The sequence below is a fragment of the Ovis aries genome, chromosome 12 (assembly GCF_016772045.2).
Source record: "Ovis aries strain OAR_USU_Benz2616 breed Rambouillet chromosome 12, ARS-UI_Ramb_v3.0, whole genome shotgun sequence".
Lineage (NCBI taxonomy): Eukaryota > Metazoa > Chordata > Mammalia > Artiodactyla > Bovidae > Ovis > Ovis aries.
Genome location: NC_056065.1, coordinates 63559803 through 63579817, shown reverse-complemented (window position 1 = coordinate 63579817; position 20015 = coordinate 63559803). Strand labels below are relative to the sequence as shown.

Genomic DNA, 20015 nt, shown 5'->3' with positions numbered 1-20015 from the left:
AAGAAACATCAGAACTCCTATAGCTAGGGAACTGATTTAAGACAAGCTGACAAGGCATACAGTCAGCAATGGGGCGAGAGAACCACAGTCACATTACCTCACTGCTTTTTTCTACTGAATACATGGTTCCTCTCTAGGACAGTAAAATATAATTACTTGCGTACAAAGAATCAAAGCCAGGAAACATACGCCGGTTGATCAACTTAGACTTGTGGACACAGCAGGGGAAAAAGAGGGTGGGAGGAACGGAGAGAGTAGCACTGACGTACATACACCACCATGCCTAACACAGCTAGCTCGTGGGAAGCTGCTGTGCAACACAGGGGGCTCAGCTCAGTGCTCCGTGATGACCCAGAGCGGTGGGAAAGGAGGGATGAGAGGGAGGCTCAAGAGGGAGAGGACATATGTATACTTATAGCTGATTTGCATTGTACAGCAGAAACCCACACCACATTGTAAGGCAATTATCCTCCAATTAAAAATTTTAAAAAGTTCTGTAGATCATTTCTCCCGTAGGTAATCTGTTTCTTCATCTACTAGAGTCAGTTATTCTTCCTGCCATTTATTTTGAATACATCTTCCTGCCATTGAAAGAAATTTTCTGAAAGGCCTTTGCAAACATACTCACTGCTCACCAGAACCCTCAGAGTTTACCAAAATCAAGATGTACAATGGAAGGGAGGAACTGGACTCAGACAGAATATAGTCTTGTCTTTTTCCACTGTCCAAAGCCACACAACCAAATTAGACAGAGTCCTTGAACATAAAAAACTCCAAAGAGAGAGAATGATGAGGTTACAAAGGCATAACACCCAGAAAAACAGGGGCATTCCCTACTTAGAAGTCACAATAGCTCTTCATAAAATATATGTAGCACTTGCAAACCCACATCCAGTCACAGCAAATTAATATGGGCTGCCCCCATTTAGATGTTAGCTTCAGCCACGTGATGGAAGCATCTGTGATTGGTGTCAATGTGCTGAGGGTGGCAGGACACTCATCCGCTTCTCCAAAATCAACAGCCAGAACATAAGAAAAGGTCACAGACATCTAAGCAATACAGAAAGATTCCAAATTGTAGTGCATGAGGAACAGGCACACAGAATTTATGAAAAAAAAAAAAAACACTCTCTGAATCGATTTCCACCGAGGGACAAGCTTCTATCACCATCCTTAAGCACTACACCAGGGTAGCTAAATTCACATCTCGACATAAAAACCAGGTGATGCCTTTAGGTGATGAAGAGTTTTCATAATGATTGGCAACAGTGCCAGACAACCAAAATTTCCTTATAAAATAATAAAGGGGGCTTCCCTGGTGGCTCAGTGATAAAAGAATCTACCTGCCAATGCAGGAGACATGGGGTTGGATTCCTCATCCCGGAAGATCCCACATGCCAGGAAGCAACTAAGCCCATGCACCACAAGTACTGAGCCTGTGCTCCAGGGCCCAGGAACCGCAGCTGCTGAGCCCACGTGCTGCAACTACTGAAGCCCGCGCCCCAGAGCCCATGCCCAGGAGCAAGAGAGGGCACTGCGGTGAGAAGCCTGCACGCCACAAGGGAGGGTAGCCCCCACTCATCACAACTAGAGAAGAGCCCACGCAGCAATGAAGGCCCAGCACAGCCAAGGAGAAATAAGAGGTTTTTAAAAAACAGCAAAGGAAGGTAGAGTTCTTAGACATCTTATTTCAGTTGTTCCCTCTTGCCAACATTAAAAGGTAAGTCTTTTTTTTTGTATTTTGTCAAATCAAAGAGGTAAGACAAGATACAAAAAAAACACAAAAAAACCCCAGCAGATTCATTCAAATACCCTCCTTCAAAAGGAAGGTAGAGAAGCAAAATATTTCCACTGCAAGTACAGAGATGCAAGTTAAAACTGCTTAGCATTTAAAAGTATCTGTAAAGTTTACATCCCAGGATACATGTGCATGCAAACACAAGAACAAACATCAATGGGGCAGCAGGAACGAAACTACTTCCTTCACTTGTTAAGAGTACACAGGAGAGCAGAATAAAGTCCAGCTGTCTGTCCTGACCCTTACTCCAAAAGCGGGCCTGCGGGCCCCCACTATGATGATCTTCCCGCGCCCTGCATGTGGAACAACTCAGCGGCTACCAGGTCGAGCTCCGGGTGCCTACCTGCAGCACAGGGCTATTGTCGAAGTTGTAGGCACTGGGCCTTCCTTCCAGGGTTGAAAAGGCCACGTTGCCCCCGGTGAGAGGAGAAATGTCGCTGAACTCATCTGTGCACAAGGCCTGCTGCTCGTCGCCTCCCGTGCGGATGAAGCCCCTGTTTGCCTTCGAGTAGGTGTTCTCGCAGGAGCCGCTGTAGTACTGGTAAGGGGTCCAGGGCCCATCTTCCCGCGTGCGCTTGTAAATGGCGAAGCTCTCCGGGCGGCTGGTGTGGAACTTGAGGCGCACGTATGTGATGTCAAATGCTTTTCCTGTTGGGGCAAACACGTGGATGTTTGTAAGTCATGTGGATGAAGCGAAGAACCCTCCTCTATTCCCACTCTGCTCTGGAACTCAACAAAGAAAGAGGATACAAACCACCCTGTGCACACTAGACTAAGAGGGTTCCAGAACGCACGACATGTTGGCTGTGCCGGACAGGCCATTCTCAGCCTGGAAACTGCGTTTTTTCCCACAGACATGCATTATGGCTGGGCTCAGAAACTGGCTTGTAAAAGCCCATTTATGATGTATACTGTTGAAGTTTTGCTTCCCATGAAAACTGACAGTATATATTACGTACTTATACTGTGAAATGAAAGTAAAATTAAGTGAAAAAGTGCATTTTATCCTCAATGCTGTTGCTTCTACAAAAGCTTAATTGAAAGGCAGAAAGGAAAATATTTGCTAGCTTTCTTCTGGGTACTTCCAAGATTTTCAAAAACTCATTCTTTATGCATTTTAATTTCTCTTCTTGACGCAAGAAGAGTATCATCAAGACTAATCTTTCTTTCTTTACCAGATTCTGGAAGAGAAATTTGAGAGATAAGGTCAGGAGTTGAGTAGGAATGAAGAAAAAAAAATTTCTCCAGTCACTGAACAGAGACAAAAACAGAGAGAGACAGAGAAGAGAAAGGCAGTTTAAGAAAGCTGTATTCAGAAGAGAATATATGGGACATGAGTGCCGAGCAGGGAACAGCAGCAAGGAGCAGGAGCCAACGGGCTGTCAGGCCTCTGGGAGCCCGGTCACTGGGTCTGGCAGTGCCAGAACATGGTCTGACGGCTGGGCCAGTGTGGGTGCTGGCCAGCAGGACTTCAGGTGGGCAAGAAAGATACTGTGCAGTATGGCAGAAACCACCACAATACTGTAATCAACCTCCAATTAAAATAATTGTAAAAAAAAGAAAAGATAACGTGTAACTGGTTTTAAACGCCATTCATTCACAAATGGGTCTTCCCATCAGGTTTTGTCAAGAAGGTTTTCTTGGGCACAACTACCCGCTCAGACCCATGTTGTATATTTTGGGGGACAAGGTATGTCAGACACAAGGGGTCTCTTCTGTGTGAATCAACTTCCCAGGAAGAACCCTCCTCCAGGACCTGGAGTTGGAGGGGTTCCTGCACTCCCACAAGTGTTGAGGAGAGACTTCTATCATTGTCTCACTTCCTCACACCCACTCACCCCCGGGGAGGAGTGATACTCGTGTGTGGCCTGGAATCTCCTCAACTCTCTCCTCTCTGCAGCCGGGGCCCCCCTCCTCTCCCTCACTCCTCAGAGCACCCCTCCTCCGCTGGGTGGGGGAGGCCTGCTGGCACCCTGCTACTCCATCCAGGACTGAGCGGGTGAGTTCAACCTGGGTGGGGAAGTATGGGCTGCACATCCGTGCTCTCTTCTTCAAGTCAGTTTTATCCAGGATAAATCTGATCAGATAAGCCAAATCTGACTCTATGGTCCAGATGTTAAAAGAGGGGTTTAACTGTACCCATATACATGAAACGCATTAACACACATAAGATCTTGAACATAAAGATGTATGCATGAAGGAAAAAAACACAGGACTGGGCAATGCAAGACCAAAGTACAGATCCTGACTCCTCAATTACTAGCTGTGGGATCTCTAGTACTTTCTCCATCACTTTCTGCTCTGTAGAAATGAGGATAATACAGACATAGAGAACAGATTTGTGGTTGCCAAGGGGGAGGTGGGGGTTGGGGAGGGAAAGATTTGGAGTTTCGGATTAGTAAATGCAAACTATTTTGTATAGAATGGATAAATAACAAGGTCCTACTTATAGCACAGGGAACTATATTCAATATCCTGTGAGAAACCATAATGGAAAAGAATACAAAAAAGAATATATGTATATAACTGAATCACCATGCTGTATAGCAGAAATTAATACAATATTATAAATCAACTATATATCAATAATTTTTTTTCAAAAATAAAAAAAATGAGAGTGATGACCCCTGAGCCACATATCTCAAAGAGTTGTTGGAAGGTCAAACTAAGATTCTGCGTATCTGCATATACTTGATTAGTTATAAAATTGTATACAGAGTATGTATAATATATATATATATCCTGAATTTTATATATAATCATGAAATTGTATATATATATTCATATATATAACTGTATATATAGTCATGAAATTGGAGCTTAAAGACAACTGTCTCTTCAATCTAGTCTGAGATATAAGTGCTAAGGCTTTCAGGGTTTTGGTAGCATTACGTTGGTTGAACACTAGGCCAGCTGGCTTGTTTCTCAGTACCATTATCAGAGGTGGCCCAGTGGTAGACTCTGCCTGCCAAGCATGAGACCTGGGTTTGATCCCTGGGTTGGGAAGGTCCTCGAGAGAGGGAAATGGCAACCCACTCCAGTATTCTTGCCACGGAAAATCCCACGGAGCCTGGTGGGCTAGAATCCATGGGGTCACAAAGAGATGGACATGACTTAGCAACTAAACAGCAGAAGCATACAAATAGAAAGCATTACTGTAATACAGTACAGAAGACAATTCCTGAACTAGGATCCTGGAGATGTTCACACACAAGAGCCTGATTGCACAAGGGCCTACCTGATACAGTTGCCAAAGAATATAACACAAACCTGGACCCTTTATCTAGGAAGCACTACAACACTTTGGACACAGGCCATGCAAATACAGCTTACAACACTCCTGTTAAAAGAATGCAAATTGAACCTGTATCTCTCTACTGTGTCAAAAATGTAAAGAAGCCACCTGTGAATGAGGGCGAGGTTATAATACAGTATCAATGGCATTCCAGAGACTATCTAAAACATTCTGGAATGGTAAAACAATTTAGTTCATGAGTACGTGGCTCGGGATGTTCAAAGGCTTACTAATCTTTGGACTACAGATTACCCTTGCTTTTCTATTCTGTCTACATTTCTGCCATTTCATTGTTCTTTAGCAACCCAATCTGCAAGAGGACAGATCAAAGGAGAGAAGGCGAAATGGATCTGGGTATCCAGTATCCCAGACAAACATCTGCACCACAAAGCCACACGCTGAAAGAAACAGGAATATGCGGTCACTCAGCGTCGGCATGGAACATCAGAAAAGCAACTCTGCTAGCACTGAGCTCTGAAGGAGCCTAGCTTGCTGGCACTGGCCCTGTCTCCCCACGCCTCATTTTCAGAGGTGCTTTTTTCATCCTAACTTTTAGCTATGGCTGAAAGAGGTGGCAGTCTGTGGCTATCTGGAAAGGAGGCTCCCACATTCCACATGACGAGATGGACACATGAATGACCTTCGGTGTTGCAGCCAACCCAGCCGTGGATGCCGACCACTGCAACTCCATGTGATGAATGCGATGACGGAGAAGGACATGAGGTTTGGGGAGCCTGGAGGAAAGTCACCTCACCCACATTTCTGAGGTCAAGAAACATTTTCGAGAGGAAGTGACATCTAAACCCAAGACCTGAGAAATGCAGAGGGATTTGCTAGGCCAATGGAGACCAGTTGTCCAGGCAGATGGAACAGGATGTATGAAAGAACAGAGGACACAGAGGGGTGGAGTACAGCTAGGACTGGGGAGGGTGGCTGGAGACAAGGCAGATAGCAAGCATGGCATGCTGGGCCTGAGGCCATGCTAAAGAGCAACTTCAATCCCACTGACAAGCCAACTGAGGGATTTACGTCAAGAAATGGATGATCACGTTTGATTTTTAGAAAGAGCATTCTGGCCACTGTGTGGAGATTAGGTTAGAAGGGACAGGGCTAAAGGTGGGAAGAACTGTTAGAAAGATGTGGCAGTAGTCCTGGCTAACAGTGGCTGCACTCAGTCAGGGAGAGCTGGAACAGAGAGAAATGAATGGACTTGGGTGACATGCAGCTGTGTGCGTGCATGCTCAGTCTCTCAGACATGTAGTCAGCAGACCTCACTATCCATAATAATTTGGTAACTGATGGAGGGAAGAAGTCATTTCCAATTGCCTTGTCTACTTTTACCCTACTGACACTCAGTTTCATTGCTGAAGTTGCTTCTACGTGTTCCGTAAGGCAGTAGGATTAAGAATAACATTCAGTTTCCTAGTTTAAAAACAACCAAATGGAGAGACATATCATACCACCCACTTCAACAGATAACAAAGGAGGTTAAGCAAAACTGGAGGCAGGAGAGGAGGGCACGATTGGGAGATGCGTTCTATCTTGGATACGCAAAATTTAAGGTGTCTATGGTCACCGAGACAAGGGAAAAAAAAACGTCTGGGTAGGGAGTTGGATGTGAATGATCTTGAAGGCCCAAGAGAGACATCTAAGATGGAGATACAGATTTGGGATTCAAGGACTTCCCTAGTGGTTCAGCAGTTAAGACTCCACACTTTCAATGCAGGGGTCGCGGGTTCAATCCCTGGTCGGGAAACTAAGATCCCACGTGCCCCACAGTGTGGCCAAAATAAATTTTTTTTTAGTTTTTCAAAAGTTAAAAGAAGATCTAGGACTCATTAGCCTGCAGTTGGATAATGAAGACGTGCCATGGCTGCGACCAAGGAGGGCAGGAGTGCTGAGTGAGAAGAGAGAGAGTGACTTTTGGGGTCATGCTGAAGAACATCAACATTTAAAGCACAGCCAGAAAAAGAAGTGACAGAGGGGACTTTGACGACCAGAGGGAGGAGGGCAAGTCAGAGAGTACAAATATCATGGACGCCAAGAGGGAAATAAATAATCAGTGGTGTTTAAATCTGCTGAGCGAGTCAAGTAAGATAAGGACTAAGAAGCATCCACTAGCTTCAAGCCACAAAGGGGTCACCGCAGGGAGGTGGGAGGGGGGTTCAGGATGGGGAACACAGGTACACCCGTGGCGGATTCATGTCAATGTACAGCCAAACCACTACAATATTGTAAAGTAATTAGCCTCCAATTAAAATAAATTAATTTATATATATATATATATATATAAAAGAGGTCACCGCTGCGCTTAGTGAGGATAGTCCCACTGGCAGGGATCTTACTGAACGGGAACTGAGAACCCATGGCAGACAGGTGGTGGAAATGCAGACACAGTGAGGGCAGCCGACCTGGTCTGATATCTCGATCAAATGGAGGAGAAAAAGAAGACCACACAGCTGGAGGGGTACGGGGCCAGGGAAGATGCCTCCCTTTAAGGTGACAGAAGATACAAGGAGACACTGCTGTCGTGCTCCAGTCAGCAGAAAGGGAAAGACTGTGGAAACGAGGCTGGGAAACGAGAATGTGATTCAGCGCTGTGAAAGGACTGGCTCCATATGGGAGGAAGCCTGCGCCTTGCCTTCTACCTGAGTGCAAAAGCAAGGGATTTAGTAGGCTTTAGTCCATGGGGTCTCGAAGACTCGGACACGACTGAGCGACTTCACTTTCACTTTTATGCATTGGAGAAGGAAATGGCAACTCACTCCAGTGTTCTTGCCTGGAGAATCCCAGGGATGGGGGAGCCTGGTGGGCTGCTGTCTATGGGGTCGCACAGAGTCGGACACGACTGAAGCAACTTAGCAGCAGCAGCAGCAGCCGCAGCAGGGGATGGAAGTTGAAAGTGTTCAAACTGATGACTATTTTTTCTGTGCAGTGACAATCAAAGGTACCTGCTAAGGGGCTGAGGGCAAAGCCTGTGGAGAATGTTAGGTGGGGAATATCTGAAGAGAATGGAGACCCAAGATAGAAACTAGCAGAAAGCTAACAGGAGAGAAAGAAGCACACAGGACAGAGACAAGGCTGCCAGGTAAGGGCACAACCAACTTCGAGGAGGTGGGATTTTCTCGAGAAGCACTTCGTTCCCACTGTACATACAGGTGCAATGGATGGACAGTGCAGGAGGACTGATGTTACTTCAGGGATTTCCTTGGCAGTCCAGTGGCTAAGACTCCACACTACCGCTGCAGGTGGCACAGGTGTGATCCCTGGTCAGGGAACTAAGATCCTGCATGCCTCGAGGGGTGGCCCCCAAAATAAATCAGAAAGTAAATACAGAAAGTGGAGTGGAACAGTCATGGCTTGAACATTGTGTGTTATCTGGAACTACCTGTCATCATGAATAATCAAGAATTGAAAACTTAGGAGCCAGTTTTTATTTCATTAAACAACTACAGTTGAGACCTGCCACAGGCTTGTTCACACACTCTCTCTCTCATTATACTTCCCTGCTCCTTATCTGTCCATCCTACTCATTTCACAGTAGACAGAGAAAGACGGTCTCATTCATCTACCACTTAACAGAAAAAGAGGACGAGGTCTCCGTTTTTCCAGTCCAATGACAGCTACCATACTATCTTCATAACGTGGCGGCACACAAAAGTAGACAATATGACTTCAAAGTAAAGGAGCCAAGCAAAGCAATGAAGAAAATCAGTAAGATCTTGTCTGGAAAGTATTCCAGCCACTATACAGCTTAGAAGGTCTTCTCCCTTCACCTCGCCTTCACGCACATGAAGACTAACCCAGGATATACACACCCTCAAGAAAATATTTAGCTTCTGAATGTTCTGCTGCCTCCCACCCTCACCCCTCGCTGCCACATTCCTTCCATAAACAAAAAGACTCAAGTGCAGATGTTCAGACCCAAGCACACAAAGTTAACTAACACTTCCTGCTCTGAACCCGACAGTGCGTGCGGCCAAGGGATCGACAGACGAGGAAGGGACCACAGCCTGGACAACGAGAATCCAGCCTCTGTCCACACAGTATCGAGCCGAGGAATTCTGCATCAGCCTCCTCCATGGTGAAGTATTTCTAATCTCTCTGAGTTGGGGAGAAACCGTTCCTGTCTCAGAACTGGAGTCGAGTACTGACTGCGGCGGAACATGAATGCTTCTCTGTTATGTGCGGCTCAGAGAATTCCACGGGACGTTGTGCAATAGCGTCCCTTACAGAGAAGTAATGAACAACAATGGATGTACAGAGCTGCACGAACTTTCAACACGCCCTTGCATGGCCTGGACTAGAAGGGAACGAGCTCATTCTGAAGCATCGTATTAGGAGTCACTGACCCACTGCTGTTCTTATATGCTCTCTCCTTGATCTGAGATAAGACATGCACACGTGTTTAGCCATGTCCAACTCTCTGCAACTCTCTAGACTGTAGCCAGCCAGCTCCTCTTGTCCATGGAGTTTTCTAGGCCAAGTATACTGGAATGGGTTGCCATTTCCGATACCAGGGGATCATCCCGACCCAGGGATCGAACCCATGTCTCCTGCATCTCCTGCATTGGCAGGCAGATTCTTTACCACTAGGGCCACCCGGGAATACGAAACTTAAATGAGGTTGTAGCACAGAAAGTCGATTAGAGATGGGAGATGTTTAAGCTACTAGACGGGAGTCTCCAAACAGTTAACACAAACAGTAGTCGCAGAAAACAACTACTTGAAAACGTTTCCAATTTTGTTAGGATAACTGCTGGCTGAAATAGGAGTTCCCAGGACAACGTGTACAGCTGCATACCAGCTGTTATTGTTCCACCTCAGCAGACAGATTGTACAAATACGGCCTCGCCAATCAAGATGACCCAGGGCCAAGTTAATGCTGAATGTGGGATCCTCAAGTGGACACAGATGGGTGATCAGAAAGCATGGAGAGGAACCATCAAGCACAGACAGAATGTGTTGGGGGGTGATCTGGGTACACAGAGTCAATCCACCTGTTAGGGGACTCAGCCCTAATTGCCTGCTGAGGGGCGAGTTTCTGTGGCTCAAGTCTCATCTTCAAAACAGATTGTCTTTAAAAGCTGATTATCCCACTCCTGTCCCTTCAATTTTAGTGCTCTTTTTGTATGTCCTCTCTCTTGTCAATCAGCTAAATGTCAACATCGTAAGGGGACAATCCCATAGGAACTGCATCTGAATCAGCACAACTGACGAAGGGGGACAAGTTACCTTTACAGTTCCCTATGAAACAGTCGTTCTTTCACTGAATTTATTAACACAAATGCAACAGCATCCACAACTGGAGAAAGCATCCCTTTCAAATGAATAAACAAAATGTTCAAATTTCCAGGTACACGCAGAAGGCACATTCCATCACATACGAGCCCCTGTCATGACAGAAAGACATGCTGAGATGATAGTGCTGGAACTCAGTTTCCATTCCAAGCTGCCATGGGAAACGCAACAAAGCAGGCGGGGAAAACAGACCAAGTGAAGATAACCATTTTAGAATTTTTTAAAAAGCTAATAAAATTCTCTACCACAGGCTATGTATTAAAAATAATGGTATGGCTATAACAATAAAGCTAAGGAGAAAACTCAAGTTTTAAAATGGATTGGTATGATTTGGGAGAAAATAAACCCATAATCTCTTGGGGAAACTAGATTTTTCCCTAAAGGACCAAATTTAAAGTTCAAGGCAAACAAGACAGGTGTACTCTCTCCCTATCACCTGCTAAACTTCTACTTAAAATGATTGCTGAATAAGACCATGGGCACTAACTTAGTATAGCAATCCTCAAAAACTAAAATCCTGCTTGTGTTCCCCAACGGTAATATCCAAAAATGCTACATAGTCTTCAGCAAATTGAAGGGTCGAAATCGATTTGTGTTACACACTAAATAAATAAGAAATCATCATACAATTGTTACACGGACAGAGAGACTTCTTAACTGAACACTAGAACATCAAACACCTTTGGAAGGTAATTTCAAAATAGGTGCAAATTACTGTTAGAGGTCACAGATGTTTTCCTTTATTGAAACATCAGATAAATGTATCTCAATTTGTATATCCTACCATTTTATTTGAATCTGTTACCTGAAGAGACAAGATTCGCAAGCAAAATTTCAAGCCAAGAACTGGGCATATGACTTATTAACCCAAACCTCATGCTCGCAGACTCAATACCAGCCCTAATTCAGGCTAGTAGGTCACAGGCATGCCTGAAATCCTTGAGCCAAGAGAAAGGAATGAAGCCAGCATTTACTCCCACTCGTCCAAGCTGAGGCAAAAAAATCCACTCTGCCGAACATCAGAGTTCTAAACTGCAAGGAACTGAGTGATGTGGAAGATTCAATGGAATCACACAAAGAAAGTGGTTAATTATAATAGCAAAGAAATAAGGAAATAAACAGGCAATGAAATATAAGTTCCATAAATAAAACCCATACTTTAAAACCAATATTTTTTAAGACATGAAAAAGATGTCTAATTGTTCAAGACATGATAAGGAAAAAAGACACCAGTTTTATGGGTAGCTATCTCTTGTTCTGTGACATCTGTACACTATTGAGATCTGACTATTTTTAACTACCATCCCTAGCAGAAGACTGAAGAACTTTGAAACAGTAGAGAGAAAATCTGACTGGCAAAAATAAGAGATTCTAATATAGTCATAATTGTAAAGTCATAGACCAAGATGATTTCTAATAAACCCTCCCTACATACAAAAAAAAAATCACAAAACGTTAACCCACAGTGTACTTTTACTCATTCAATAACTATTTGCTAAGTGAATTTAAGTGACAGTCCATCATGACAAGCTATTTAGAAACCCAGTCCTTCATTTTGCTAGAATGCCTCTTACCCTCCAGTTTAAATCTTGAACTCAGCTCTCTATGCCTCCAGATCATAAACTATTTGTATCTGTCCTCAATGGAAGAAACAATTACAAATACCATAAAATATCTTAAGTACTAAAATTTTTTTCTCGGTTTTCACAATAGTGTGATTTCTTACCACAGTCACCTATTAGATCAGTTAATAGCCATAACCTGTGTTAATAACTGCAAGTCCAAACTCTCCCATTCATTCCTCAAATATGTGCTGAGCATCTACTATGCCACTGTCCTAGGCACTATTCCAGGCACTGGGGCTACAGCAGAAAAGCAGACGCCAAGGTCCCGACTTAGTGGGGCTTACAAGGCAGTAGGGAGTGGGAGTGAGTAAGGGAGAAATAAAAAACAAAAAATAAAAACAAAAATCTTGTGTGTCAGATGGTAAATGACATGATAAAGAACGCACAAGGGACAGAAAGTATGGGAACGGAGTGGTATTTAACACAGTGTCAGAGATGGCCTCTCCGATGTAGATAAGACGACATTCTGGGAAAGCATAAAGTGAGGAGACATCTGGGGGAAGAACATGCCAGGAAGGACACCCCCGAGGCAGGTGCGCTGGCCCGTTCCAGGGAAGATGAAGAGACCAGTGTGGCTGTAAGAGTGAACTAGAAGGAAAGGACAGGGGATGAGGTCAGGGAAGCTGAGGGGAGGGAGAGACTGCTGAGCATGCCAGCCTTTAGGCCACTGTAAGACACTGGCTTCGCCTCTGAATGAGATGAAAACCCACTGGAGGATTCTGCACAAGGGAGTAATACGATCTCACTACCCGTTTAAAGGATCACTCTGGCTCCTCTATCGATAGGACTATGGAGGGGAGTACAGAGAGACAAGGCTAGTTGGGGGTTTTGCAATCTCCCAGGTTGGAGATAACAGCAGCGTAGCCCAGGGTGGTGGCAGCAAGCAGTGATCAGATTCTGACTGCATTCTGAGGGTAGACCAGATCAGTTACTGATGGACTGGACACGGGGTGTAAGCTGTGGCAGCTATGAAGAACAAGCTGTCATTTACTGAGACAGCAAAGAACAGGGTAAGAACAAGTGTAGGGATGGAGTTCAGTTCAGCATATTTTAAGTTTGAAATGCTAATGAAACATCTGAGTAAAGATTTCAAGTCAGCCACTAAGATATACAAGTCTGGATTTCAAGGAGAGGTGCAAGCTAGAGAGAGAAATCTGAAAGTCATGAGTCAGACAGTCCTGAGAGCGACGGCATTAGATGAAAACACCTACAGAATGACTTGCTAGGTACAGAACCGGGTCTTGGGACATACTAACTTTCAGTGATGGGGGAGGTAGGGAGGATTCAACACAGGAGACTCAAGAGGGACAGTCACTGAAGCAGAAAGAGAATCAACAGAGCAGAATTCCAGAAGCCAAGTTTAAAAAAAAAAAAAAAACAACTTTTCAAGAATAAAAGAATGATCGACTTGAGTCAAATGGTTCTGAAAAGGTGAGAAAGATGAAAACGGAATGTTGGCCACTGGATTTCACTGATTGCTGCTGACCTTGACAGCAGATGGACTGGCAGAATGACAGGGATGAAAGCCAGAGAATGTGGAAGGGGTGGGGAGGACAGAGACTGGAGACATCTAATAAAGACATTTTTCCAAATAATTCTGCTAGGAAGAAATGGGGTGGTAAACAGAGGGGAGAAGAGAGGGTTCAGGGAGAAATCACTTTCTTGTCCAGGAAGACAGTACATGCTATGGTGATGGGATTGATCCAGTGCAGCAGCTGAATTTCCACTGAACAGTGAGGATCATCTCTAGCGTCATGTAGATGGATTAGGGGGGAAAAGAGACCTACTCTGGTGCACAGTGAAGTTCTTTGAGCCTTTCCAAAAATTTCTCTCAAGAAAGAAGAAATAACGGAATTAACAGGATCACTAAGTACCTAGATTAAAAAAGAGTTATCTGGTACAAACTATTATATATAGGACAGATAAACAACAAGGCCCTACTGTATAGCACAGGGAATTATATCCAATATCTTGTGATAAACCATAATGAAAAAGAATATTAAAAAGAAAGTATATACATGTATAACTGAATCACTATGATGTACAGCAGAAATTAATACAACATTATGAATCAACTATACCAGAATAAACTTTTTTAGAAACTTAATCTGGTACCCAAACAGTTCAAAGACCACAGGAGCTCTGGAAGGCCTTCCCCAGTAGAGCCAGCCCAAATGGAGATTTTCTTGCTACAGCGGTCTCATAACCTAACCCACAGTAAGGTACCAGACTAGCTGTTAGAATCAATAAGAAAATTTCTGAGAAAATGAAAACTGTTAAGCTTCATCCCCAGAAGTTCCATCTTGGTAGGTTTAGGGTGAATTCCCCAAATCTGCATTAAAAAAAAATACCCTAGGTGGTTTTTATGTACATTTGAAAAAATACTTACTATAAACACACCTCATCCTGGTTCTCACCCTTTAAAGCTTTAGGAAGGAAAGGTTCTGCCCCCTGTGCTACACTGTAGAATGAACTCTGGCACTCAGGAGTGGGGACTTCCACTTTCACATCATGTATTTTAAGGTGAAATTTACTGCAAGTGTTAACTGTACAGGCAGGAGCAGTGAACCAGAGTAATAGCGGTCTATCTTCTTGCAGACACAGACAGATGTTAAACTACACAGGGGCTGCTCACTCCATAGCCAAGAAGGCTTGAGGTGACTGGACCAGGTGAACCCAAGCTCTACAACATTCTTCTCCATGCCAGTGTCCTCTGTCATTCAACTTGTTTCCTCAAGGCCCTATTTCCCAGACAAGTAGAAATAAACATTCGATTTTAAGAAACCCCACCCACTGTTAGAGGTTTCACAGCGCTATTCTTCTCGTGGAGATGTCTTTGTGTGTTAGTCACTCAGTCATGTCTGACTCTTTGTGACCCCATGGGGTTTAGCCCACCAGGATCCTCCATCCACGGGATTTTCCAGGCGAGAATACCGAAGTTGGGTTGCCATCCCTTCTTCAGGGGATCTTTCTGACCCAGGGATTGAACCCAGGTCTCCTGCATAGCAGGCAGACTCTTTACTGTCTGAGCCACCAGGGACCTGATTCTCTGTAATCAGGTCAAGACTCTCTGTAATCCAAATTCTCCGACCCCTCTAGTTTCCGTCCCTTCTTCCTCCTCCCGACAATTACTTAACAGTTTATAAAAGGACAGACCACCAACAGTTCTCAATGGCAAGAACAAATCTGGAAGCAAAGAGTTAACTTCTGCTTCAGTACACTCAAAAAGATAAGAAAACACTTTTTCTTCTTTGTCTAGAAGCCTAGACTTGTTTAATCCCAGTCTGTGTCGGGTAGTGCTGGCATTTTCAGGGAGAGTGTTACATTCTGTTGGGTAAAGACCAATGTAGAAATATTTACTTTTCAGAGAAGAAATTTCAGGTATTTATTTTTTTTAAATATATATATGCTTAAGAGTAAAGTACCAGACATTCACATTGCTATTAGAGAGAACAGGGGGGCGGGGTGGGGTGGGGGGTGAGATTGACTGAAGAATTGTAACACTTTAAAAATCCAGACTTAATACTCTGGATTTTAAATTCTCCCCTATCATTCACATCTGATCTATAGCGTGTGTTTGCTATTTTGGAAATTCTTGGAGGTGACTGATCTCATCTCCCTCCAGAATCAAGCCTCAGGACACAACTTCAGTAGTTTCGAATCTAAGGCTGATCACACTGTAGTCCACAGACCCACTCTAGCCTATCACCTATTTTTGTCAATAAATGCCCACTCACTGCACTTTGTCGATGGCTACTTTCTGGCTATAAGGACAAAGCTGAGCAATTGTGAGAGACACTGCAGGCCTAAAATATTTACTATGTGGCCTTTATGGAAAACGTCTGCCCATCCTGCTCTAAGAAATCAAAGAATACAAAAACAAAAAATTCTACTAAAATCTTGTCTACCTCTTTTCTGCAAGACATACTATTTTAAAAAAAACAACTGGCCCAAGGATGTCTGAATTTTTTTCTCTATGGTCTCGTAAAATATGGAAGGAGGAGGTCTATTCAGGCATTTTTTTAAGATTAATAACAATTCAAATCCATTTGAAACCTAGATTTATTATTTCATAGGAAAATATTATTTCAAATGAATAGGCAAAAAAGATCAGCAATTAAAAGAAGAAGAGATGAAGAGTTAATGCATTTCAAAAATCAAATCTGTAATAATGTTAGCCCACAAAAACGAACCAGTCAAGCAGAAAGAGAAGAAAAACAGCACCGCTGGGAAAAGGAGCACCGTGTTTCCAGTGATGCCCCCTCTCAGATCCACCCCACGTGGAGACCTAATAAGCAAAAGCAGTGAAAGGAGGAAAACTGACAGGCAAACTCCACAGCAACCGCTGGGATGGCAGGAAAAAAATGATGCTGGAAACTGCAAATAAAGTGGAAAAGGCAAGTCAATCCCACGTAGATCTCTGCGAGCTCCTCCCTCCCTTGTCCTCCGGGTAGGAATTCAGTCCTTCACACAGGCCTCCTTGTACTTCTGCTCTTCTGAGCGGATGGACAATTTACATCATGAGAACGCTCTGCCAGCTGGCACTCTCTCCACAAGCGACTGATTGTGAGCAGATGCCTTCATAAGATAAGGGTAAACGAATGCGCCCCTTCTTCATTTTTCATTCACCGCCTCCCACCCCGACCCTCTGTGCAGAGGAATGGAAATGCATGGTCTACACACTGTCTTTTAGAGACCAAAGTCTGTGTTCTTCACATCCCTTCACTTCTCATGGGTGGTGCTTGGACTTGCTATTGCGTTTCTGATTACCCTGCGCCCCCCACCACATACCTAAGATGTATGCAATCTCGCAATCTCCCTCGATTATCTGTGAACAACCCTGAGCTCCCAGACACAAGCGCCTGCTTATTTTTTCTAATGATTTAAACACTGACTACTCTCGAGCATAGCCTCAATTTAGAACATCTGAGAATCTACCACAACAAGAATCAAAACTTCCAGCCAGAAGTCAATCAAAATTATCGGTGTAGTCACTGTTACAGATGAAACAGTCACATTTAAATATTCTTTTTTCTAGTTAAGTCATCTTCCTTTTAACATACATTATACTTTCAGAAGCTTCATTTTAAATTTCTCTTCAACAGGAAAGTAGCGAGAGTTGCAATATCCCTTTTCAGGGAGGAGAAACTTTCCGTGATCACTCCTGAAATTGTTTTATACATTATGTGTACACCACATTCAGTGAGGGGAAAGACAAGATCATGTGACAAATTATTTACACAGAATGCTTCAGGTAGGTCGGATTCCCTGTACTTCAAAACCGTGAGCCTTCTTTATCTGCTTTTCCTTCTATATGAAGAGCAAATATTTAGCAGTGGTATCAGAAGAAACGTTCTTCTATCCCATCCTTCACCGTATTTCAAACAGACAGCGCTGAGTCCTCATCCATGGGAGGATTCCCCATGCACCACAATGGGACCTGTTCTACCTTCTATTTACATTCTGGAGACCGGCCAAAGTCCTTCCCAGCTCTCTTTGATCTGCTGCCAGAGACTTGGTACCCAACACCCACCTAGAAGAAAATTCCCTCAGGAGATCCACAACTAAAGAAGAGGAGTCAGTAAGGAGCTGGAAAATATTCTACAAATCCACCCTACATCATATCACTACCCAATTTATGAATCTGTGCAAGGTACTTAATCCAGTGCAAACTCCTTAGGCATGTTATTGCAAGGCACCCATAGCCTGAAGACTTGGGCTTTATTTTACACCTTCGAACTATATCCTAAAACTCTCTAATGTAAGACTCCAGTCTTGCCATCTCTTTTATATACATACCAATGCTCACTTCAAAGCCATTCAAAGCCTTCACTCCTACCAAATCCTACCTTTCTTCCTAGGTTTAGTTCAAGTGGCACTGTCTCCAATGTGTCTTATCTTACTTATGGGACACACAGTTCTTACTATCCAAATCACATAATTGAGAACTTGGGTTTTCACCCCTTTGTGTAAGTTTCTTTCCCCCTACAAGAAGTTTTAACTCCTTTTAAAAATTATAGTTGATTTCCAAAAGATAGTAGTTTCACAGTATAACTTATTCAAAAGCAAGTAATCTACCTATACTTTTTGGATATCCTCTACAATAGTACTTTTCAAGTTTTTCTGACCAGGACACACAGTAAGAATAAAGGCATTTTATACTGCAACTCTCAACATACACACACAGACAGATACTGAAACTCAAGTTTGATTTTAAAAAAATGAAATACTACCTATCATGCAATCTGATATTCTCTTCCATCCCCTATTTGTTTATTTAAAAAAAATGCTAATCACAGCTCACAAAATTCATTTTATGACATTAGGAAGTTGTAACCTACTTGGAAAACACTATTCTATAATCTCTTGGTCACTGTCCTTGGCAAAAAACAGGTGCTCAGTTAAGTATTTGTCTACTATAGGCTGACTCATCTCCTGTACATAACAGGTCAGAATTCCACAATGAAATGTTTTCTAGATACTGACGTAAAGTTTAAGATGATAAACTTTGAAGACCTTCCAATTACTTAAAAAACTGAACAATATTTTAAAAGCTTTTGTATATGGCAGCTTTTCACATGATTTAAAAAAAAAAACACAAAAACAAAAAAAAACCTTTTCCTAAAGCTAAAAGGCAAAATTCCATTCATCAACATGGCATCCCTAAGAAGACCAAAAGCCACCAACCCTTCTTGAACTGATCCCTCTCCAAAGTGGTTCTTTTTAGCAGCTCTGGTTCCAGAAGAACTCCTTTAGCCACAAGTCTGTGACAAGCCTTCAGGGCAGCAGCAAGGATTTCCTCTCTGTGGGGTAGATGGACTCATGCCCAGTGCGGGGGGTTAAACTATACTAAGAGAAGACATCTGGATATTTATTGGGAAACTCACTTCTCCTTGTCTCATGTTCAAGGTGCTTTTCTCATTGGGTTATCAGTACCTGGAATTATCTCATTTATTTTTTGCACATCTTCTTTATATGCCCCCCAGTAGACAGACAGATAGACAGATAGACAGACAGACAGACAGACACACACACACACACACACACACACACACACACACACACACACCTACACACCTACACACCTGAGAGTAAGCTTTTGAGGATAGGACTCTTGTCTTGTCCCCTGCTATCCCTTTACTTTGAGGGATGTTTTTGTCATTGCCTTTTAAAGGGAGAGAAGTGTTTGACTCATAAAATAAGCAGCAAGCCAACAGGAGAAAGTCAGTGACCCAGGTAAGTCTGGCTTGTTGTTTGGTTCATTCATTCACAGATTCATTCATTTTGCAAAGATATGCTAAAACTTTCTGCTAGGCAGTCAGTTAGGCAAGGATGAAATAAAACTCAGCCCTTTCCCTAAAGGAATTCCATATGATAAATAAGGGAAGACACAAACAATTAAAATGTAATGTGAGAGAAGTACTATACTGGGGAGTAAGGAGCAATCACACATCTATTTGCTGATCCATAAAATAAGGGTTCAACAAGATGAATTTAACATTCAGATCCAACAAGCTTGATTCTACAGTCCATGTGCTTAGAAATCCACATTTCTAAAGATACCTGCCTCACAGATCTTTTGAATACTTCCTTTGCTTATAGCAACATTCTAGAGAATGTTAAAATACCATAGGAACTGATTTCACAAGGACAAATGACGTCAGAAACATGAATAGCAGCTGGTTTCCAATTAACCTCAGTTCTTTAAAGACATTAAGTAATTCTCTGAACCTGTACCATACTTTAGCTAATATTCTGTGCTCTGTTTAATCCTGTAGTCCCAGGTGAGTTTATATTGAATAATTTGCAAAGGATAACAGAAATCAAGGTTGCATTTTTAAGGTTAAAACTTTTCTAATGACTTAACAAAGGGCTCTCAAATAGTTGCTGCCATCCTTGAATGAGAAAAAAATAACTCTCCATTTCTAGGTCCACAAAAGATGAAGAGGTTCAATCTCCAGGCTGTAAACAAATAATCAAACACCTCTGTCCACAA

The 20015-nt window shown here is 43.0% G+C and overlaps 1 protein-coding gene across 1 annotated transcript in view; it reads right to left on the bottom strand.

Moving 5' to 3' along the window:
- Positions 1 to 20015, bottom strand: part of LAMC1 (laminin subunit gamma 1) — a 121618-nt gene that overhangs the window by 44551 nt on the left and 57052 nt on the right. Inside the window, exon 2 of the mRNA XM_004013858.5 lies at positions 2142 to 2446. Within this exon, the coding sequence (XP_004013907.2) occupies positions 2142 to 2446 (305 nt within the window). The remainder of the gene's footprint in view (positions 1 to 2141; positions 2447 to 20015) is intronic.